Source organism: Mastomys coucha, unplaced genomic scaffold, assembly GCF_008632895.1.
Source record: "Mastomys coucha isolate ucsf_1 unplaced genomic scaffold, UCSF_Mcou_1 pScaffold1, whole genome shotgun sequence".
Lineage (NCBI taxonomy): Eukaryota > Metazoa > Chordata > Mammalia > Rodentia > Muridae > Mastomys > Mastomys coucha.
In genome coordinates this window covers 81932654-81940739 of record NW_022196891.1, presented here as the reverse complement: position 1 = coordinate 81940739, position 8086 = coordinate 81932654, and the positions used below count along the sequence as shown (strand labels likewise).

General features: G+C 44.3%; 1 protein-coding gene across 1 annotated transcript in view; it reads left to right on the top strand.

The window, feature by feature from the left end:
* LOC116068396 (serine/threonine-protein kinase MARK1-like) overlaps nt 1–6354 on the top strand; it is a 54231-nt gene extending 47877 nt beyond the window's left edge. Inside the window, exons 2-3 of the mRNA XM_031337829.1 lie at nt 4646–4849; nt 6289–6354. Coding sequence (XP_031193689.1) covers nt 4646–4849; nt 6289–6354 — 270 coding nt within the window. The remainder of the gene's footprint in view (nt 1–4645; nt 4850–6288) is intronic.
* The last annotated feature ends 1732 nt before the right edge of the window (nt 6355–8086 follow it).

Here is an 8086-nt window from a genome sequence, read left to right as displayed (position 1 = left end):
GAAGCTGTAGTATGTCAGTGTGTCCTGCAGTGTATCCACTGTCCACACATCGCATTGTGGAAGCTGTACACTGCCAGTGTGTCCCACAGTGTATCCACTGTCCACACATCACATCGTGGAAGCTGTAGTGTGTCAGTGTATCCCACAGTGTATCCACTGTCCACACATCGCATTGTGGAAGCTGTAGTGTGTCAGTGTGTCCCGCAGTGTATCCACTGTCCACACATCGCATTGTGGAAGCTGTACACTGCCAGTGTGTCCCGCAGTGTATCCACTGTCCACACATCTTCACTTGCAAGTGTTCACTGCAGTGAGTCATTGGTCTGGTTCGGGATCTCTGGCTTGTGTGGCACCATCAGCATTGGATCCTCATGGAAGTCCTCCCAGTTATCCTGTTGTTGGCCTGTGTCATGGAGATCCTGCATCTCTGGAAAGCAGGACTGGCTCATTCACACATCTGGACCATTTGCAGATAATTATAAATTTTGGGGTATGCCAGTTCAGAGCCTGGATCTGGGCCTGCATGGTAGCTGAGCTGGTCACCCCATCAGTTCTCCCTCCGGGCACCACCAGGGCTAGCTCTCCAACACTGCTTTAACTAGGGTACTCAGTGCTGCCATCAGCATAAGGCAGGATCAGCTCTCATGCCCTTGGGGTCTGTTCACCCACACCCATGCCTCCAGAATGAGCTCCACTGTGCTGCCCAGTGCTGTAGTCAGTGAGAGGGTAGAGCTACCCTCCCCTCTCATGACCCCAAGGCCAGCTCTCCTGGCTATTGCTGGTGGCAAGGGGAGGGGACATCACCCCTGACCCATGCCACCTCACAGCAGACAAGTGGTGGGGCCAGCTTTCCTATGTTCTCACCTTTGTGGCTGGCTTACCTGTGCCCCCTCAACCAGGACCAGCTCTACTGTGCTGCCCAGGCAAGGTGCAGGGCCCATGCTCCCAACAGCTGGGGAAGGGCAGGGCCAGCTCAGCTGGAGACCTAGTCCTTTTGAAAGAAAAAGATCCCCAAATTTGAAGTTCTGTATCAGAGATTACTGGTAAACTGTAGTCTATGAGCCCATGATTACTATCTTCTCCAATATCTGTTGATCCTTTCATCATCTATGATCGGACTGCAGTCTGTGTGCCCATGGGTACTGTCTTCTCCAGGGTCTTCTGATCCTTCCATGATGTGTGATCAGATTGCAGTCCATGGGCCCACAGGTACTATATACTCCAGTATCTGCTGATCCATCCATCCATCTATCATATATCATTGGAGACAAATATTCAAGAGTTCTACCCCTATGCAGCTTATGCCAAACGAAGATGTCTCCTTAGGGGATCGATTGTATACCAATATTACTTTTATTTTTTAAATTTTGCTAGGATTTATACAAGTCTGAAAAGAATCTTTTAATTGTTCAGAAGTGTTTCCCTTATATTTACTTCTTTGCTTATAAATACTGATAGGAACAGGATTTAGCTCAGTAGTAGAGTGTTGGTCTGTTAGAATCAGGGTCTTGGCTTCACTCCTCAGTATTACAAAAAATTAATTTTTTAATTGATGTAGTGGTAGGTTTATGTATCTATTGACATTGCTATGTAGCAAATACTCAAATTCCAGTATTCAGTAGCTTAAATGAGTAGCTTATTTCTCATAAAGTCAGAGGGCCAGCTGGGAGTCGGTTGGTTTAATGTGGGCTTAATTCTATAACTATGATTCTCTCTACCTTCTCTGGTTTACTAGACATGTTCTGCGTAATGGCAGAATTCTAAAAGAGCAGGTTGAAACATGGTAAGACTTTTTGAAAACTTGTTTAGGTTTGTGTACTGTTAACTCCAAATCAGAACTAGAAAAATGGGGAGCTATGTCCTACCCTCAGTGGAGGGCCCCTGGGAAGTCACCTGGCAAAACTACGTTTAAGTTTGGAACTCATAAGTCTGTTGTAGCTCAGTGAGACTGTGCCATTTACAACCGCTCTTGGCATGTGAGTTCCTCCTGCTCTTAAACACAGAACTAGGCAGTGGGCATCCTTCCTCAGAAGCCGTTCTGTGCGGGTGCCAGGACATGAGGACCCCGACCTTCTGTTTAGTCATTGTGTATGAAGGGCCGTTTTGTGCTTAGCTTTACAAGTTGTAGGACTTTGGGAGCATTAGGCTTACAGTGGGGCAGACAACAGCAAGAGGTTTAGAATGTGCATGTTCTAACCAGAGAATGATCTACAATAACTGAAGAACAAATAGCAAGCAGCAGATAGCAAAACATCAGGCGGACGCTTACAACATCTGGCAAAACGACTGGAATAGTCCAATTGAGAGACCAGAAAAGGGAAAGAGCAAGTCACAAGCACACACATGACATCGTCACAAGCACATGCATGACATCGTCACAAGCACATGCATGACATCGTCACCAGCACACACATGACATCGTCACAAGCAACACACATGACATAGTCACAAGCACACGCATGACATCGTCACAAGCAGAACACATGACATCGTCACAAGCACATGCATGACATCGTCACAAGCAGCACACATGACACCGTCACAAGCAGCAGACATGACATCGTCACAAGCAGCACACATGACATCGTCACAAGCAGCACACATGACATCGTCACAAGCACACGCATGACATCGTCACAAGCACACACATGACATCGTCGGATTAGGCACTTCCAGCTTCCAGCAGAAAAGGCCAAGGCAGCCCCACTGAGGCAGCCAGCTTGAGTTCCTGCCTGAGCGTCCCAGGCAGAGCAGTGTTTCCCTCGGGGGAGGTGAGGCTCCCAGGTAGATCCGCAGATAGCCAGCAGCAGATGGATAAAGCAGCTTCAGGCCAGGCCCTTCTAGGCTCCTGAAGAAATGACTGGGAGAACCCTGCAGAAAGTCATTCTGGAGTTTCCGATTGGAACTTTCTGCATGGGTGAAATTCTGGTTTCTTGTTTCCACAGCAGGCATTTTTATACCATGGGATAAATAAACACTGACCTATGTTGGAAATGCTTCACCTTCTAGCTGTTCTCAAGGACATGGTGGTTGTTGGTTTTTTAAAGAGTTTATTCTCACTCACTGTGTGTGTGTGTGTGTGTGTGTGTGTGTGTGTCTGTGTCTATATATGGGTTTGTATCTGTAAGCACAGTGCCTATGAAGTCTAAGGAGAGCATCAGATCCCTGCAGATAGAATTACAGGCAGTCATAAGCCACTGGATGAGAGTCCTGGGAACCAAACTTGGGTCCTCTTCCAAAGCAGTGCATACTCATAAGCACGAGCCATCTCTCCAGCCTGCGCAGCTTGCAGTGCTTTCCATACCTCAACTGTTTACTGTCCTCTGCCCTCCCTATCACGGGACAGGGAGCCAACCTGCCCCAGCATACCACCTTGGCCCCAGAGGTCACTGTTGTTAAGTACAAACAGTGTGCGATGATTTACCATTAGAATTTATATTGTAGTTCAATGCCTAAGTACTAGTTTAAAATCAAACACTCAATGAATCCGAGATGTCCTGGCAGCACTCACATACTGCACAGTGTGTGGTGTCACTGCAGCCTTGGTTTATGGACACACACCACACCCAGACTAATTTTTCCTACCACCATTTCTCAACATGTATGTACGTTTGTATTTTTTGAATGCCATGGGCTAGAGTGCATATTAGCTATTATTCTCCTTGCTATGACAAAATGACTGACAAGAAGCAGCATAGGAAAAGGGTTTATTTTATCTTGGCTCACATTTGAAGGCAGTCATGGCAAAGAAGGCATGCTGGAAGCACACGAGGCAGCTGGCCATAACTGATGAGTGCTGGCGGTCAGCTCACTTCCTCCTCTTTATTCAGTCTGGGGTGGTGATAGCCATAGTTACGGTGGAGTTTCTCACCTGTATTACTCTCATTTAGGCAATTCCTCAAAGGTATGCTAAGAGAATCATCTCCTAGACCCTGTCAAATTGATTGCCAGTACTGCATAACCCATATGTGGTGACATGCCTGTGGTCTTAACGTTTAGGAGGTGCAGGCAGGGGGAGCAGAAGTTAAAGGTCATTTTACCCTACAGACTGTGTGGGGCAGCCCAGGATACATTTAGAAGCTGTGGGTTAGAGTAGCAACCATATTGTGAGGATGTTTGTCCTGGTAGTGAAGAAGCTTCCCTCCTAATGAAGTGGGCATGGACAGTGTCACTCAGCGGGAAATGATCACGGCCTTTACAGGAACAATGGCTAGCGCAGTGGTACCCAGCAATGGGTCTAACGATTTTGAAAGTCAAGATACAGACTTAACGATGTGGAGTAAAAATTTTTTGTACCCACTGGTCAGGAAAAAATAATGAACAGTGTGCTCACATTTTAAAATTGTGTAGTATGATGTACTTTCATTAAAGATGAAGTGTTAATGAGCATCAGTTATGGTCTTTTTGTTCGTTCGTTCATTTGTTTGTTTGTTTTTGAGACAGGGTTTCTTTTTCTGTAGCCCTGGCTTCTTGGAACTTGCTCTGTAGACCTGGCTCTGGCCTTGAACTCACAGAGATCCACCTGCCTCTGCCTCCCAAGTGCTATGATTAAAGGCATACGCCACCAACACCCGTCTATTTGTAGTCTTTTAATTGTCCTGTTATAATTGTCTAAGTGACTGTGAGCTCCTGTGCTTTTTCCTAGCATACATCTGTGGATGGATATACTGAAACACACATCCCGCCTACTAAATCAAGCAGCAGACAGAACATTCCCCGGTGTAGGAACTCCATTACGTCAGCAACAGATGAACAACCTCACATCGGAAATTACCGCTTACAGAAAACAATAGGGAAGGGAAATTTTGCCAAAGTGAAATTGGCAAGACATGTTCTAACAGGCAGAGAGGTAAGTTTTCCTAAAGCCTTCGATGTTTGCCTGAGCCTTGCTCCAGAGTCTTGCTTTCTCATGGTTGATATTGGGGGACGAATGGTCCCTGTCATCTGGTGCACACTGGGATATACACACATAGAGCATCTGCAGACAGGCTGTTCTGTGGCAGAACTATTGAACTTTAACACTAAGGAAAGACTGGCCCCTACCTTATAGCATCCCTCAGAGACTGCAGATCAGCTGTCTTCAGCTGTATGTCATGTGAATATTCCCGGTTACTGTTGCTACTCTGCCGTTGGAACGAGGCTGGGCTAAGTTTTTATGACTTACCACTTAGGCTACGATAGGTGTGAACATGAAGAAAGTCACCTACCATGATCTACCATGTAGATCATTTTTTTCAGATGACATGAGAATGTATGTCTGAAATACCATTTATTTGGTTGGTTGATTGATTGGTGAGAAGCGTTGAGATGGGGTCTTTTGTAGCCCAGGCTGGCTTTGAATTTGCTACCCAGCTGAGGCTGACCTTGAACTCTGGATTTTTCTGCTTTTACTTTCTAAGTGCTGAGATTATTGGCTTGCACAAGCACCTCCCACTAGTCTCATGCATGTGAAATTATTGTTACACAATCAATTGTATATATTTGCATGTATGTACACTATAAGTGTATAGTGTGTACAGCGGGGTTAAAGGGTTATTTCAGTAAATATCCAAAGTTTTACATTAGGATTGGATTACTTACTGTTTTTTCAAGTCTCAGCCACAGAATGTTAATTAGCCTTCACTTGCTGTACATATCATACCGTGATCCCACTGGGTATCTTTCCTGTCCATTCACCCTAGGAGCTGGTCAGACAAGGGCTATTCTAGGCGGAGCCTTCAAAGAATTTCAAATCGCTTTTGTGGGTTTTCTATTAAAGTCTGTATATCCAGTTCCTTTGCCTGCACAATAGCTTGTTTACTAAAAATGCAAGTTTAAAACCCATTCTCCCACTGGGTGATGGAGGCAACTAAAATCTTAGTACTTGGGATGCAGAGGCAGGCGGATCTTTGAGTCTACAGAGTGAGTTTCAGGACAGCCAGGGCTGCACAGAGAAACCCTGTCTCAGAAGAGAAAGAAAAAGGAAGAGCCACTCACCCCTATAATATTGTCTATCAAGCTTTTGAGAAAAAGATTAAGATAGCATTATTTTGACAATTTTAAAAGAAGAAACACCGAAGAACTAGCAATGGTGTAATTCTGTTGATGTGGAATCGGGAGGTTGCCGACAAGCCAGTAGATAAATTGTGTGCTGAGGCTCCAGGCCATCGAGACCACACCTTCTGGCTGTGTGAGATCACATGGAAGTAAGTGGTGCCTGGCTAAGAGTGAAACCAAACTGTTTTCTCTGCAGGGTGTTATGCCTTGAGTTACAGATCTCAAATGTAGTTTAATGATTCTCTCTTTCAGGTCGCTGTGAAAATAATAGACAAGACTCAGCTGAACCCTACCAGTCTACAAAAGGTATTTAATTAATTAATAAGTGATGTGAGAGCTTGTTACTATATGATTGTCTATAAAGTCAAGCATGCAAATTTTTGTTAGGTAAACACTATATTTTATCAGTACGTGAAGAAAAGACAGGCTCTAAGATATAATGATTATGACATCATAGAGTTGTTTGAAATGTGTTTAATGCAGCTGGAGCCTCATGTATTCAAAATACTCGAAGTTTGGGACTTGAGTTTTCAATTTGGGAATATTTGCATAGACTTAAGCAAGATATATCTGCCATGTGAACTGCCTTTAATTTGTACCAAATCTTATATCAACTATTGTGAAATATTGTATTTGTGTGTGTCAGTGTATGCACATGCGTGTGTGGGTTGTACAGACCTATGTGTGAGTACGCAGCCCTTCTGTGGGGTTAGAGCTGTTCGCAGGACGCTGTGTTGGCACTGGGACCCAGACTCTGTTCCGTGATTACACTGCTAGTAGCAGTAGTTATAGCAGCTGCTGGCAACCCCTGAACCATCTCAAGCCCCAAGTGCTGAAGTATGTAGAATTCTTCTTAGGCAAAACCCTAGATCTGAGTAATGGTCTCTGTAGGCGTGTCTTCTTTCATCACTTCATTCTCTTCTCTCGGTTCTTCCTTTATGCAAATTCATCATAGATGTTAAATCTGAGTAGACAGTGCGCCATCAAGGAAGAGCTCAAAGCAGGAAGGGAGAAAGAGAAAATAGGATTGGTATTGTCTGGTCGCCAGCTACTCATTTCATTAATCACTTCAATGGGAAACCTTCTCAGATACAAACTTCTAGCATTTTAAAAATGAGGCAGGGGCTGGAGAGATGGCTCAGCGGTTAAAAGCACCAATTGCTCTTGCAGAGGTCCTGAGCTCAATTCCCAGCAACTGCATGGTGGCTCACAACCATCTGTAATTAGATTTGATGCCCTCTTCTGGTGTGCCTGAAGACAGCAACAGTGTACTCATATAAATAAAATAAATCTTTAAAAATATTTTTTTTAAAAAAAAAAATGAGGCAGCTGTTTTAGTGTATGAACAGTATATAGTTTATTTATGGTGAAATAATATCCACTGAGATTTCAGTAGCATATTCTAGGATCAGATTACAGGTGTGTTACATAGGTAACTTTGATTCCTAAGAGAAAAATCTTACAAGAAATTCTCCGTTTGCTATATTTACCTACAACTTCCATGATTCCAATGTAAGACTGGAACTTTGCATTTGTGAATCAGAGCCTTCTCTCCACAGTCTCATGGCAGGCAGCTCTGTGTTTTTATGCAGTTCTTTGTAGAGAGCTGTCTCTTCATTATGTGGGTTCCTTTTAAACTTTGCAGCCAACGAAACCACAGTGTGACGCGTCTGTCTAGCAAGGACTCGGGATTGCCAGGCTCTTTTCCTGAGATTGCGAGGTGACATGGTACTGACATGTAGTCTTTGTGCGGTCTCAAGTTGGCTGGGTCTTTTTTCTGGGAATGTGAGCTGCTACAGTACTGACATGTTATAGTCTCTGGGGACTGTCTCTTCTCATAACACCAGCTTTCATCCAACCTGGATAACTGTGTGAGTAACAAAAGGTTCTCTCTGGACCAGTGAATCACCTGAAGATGCTCATGTGCCAGGGACTCTGGAACTTGCCAGTTGCCAGACTGCATTCAGGCCTTGACCACCCCCAACACATACTTTGTTCTTTTCGTAGACCATACCATATATTACTCTAGTAAATGGAGTGATTTAAATTG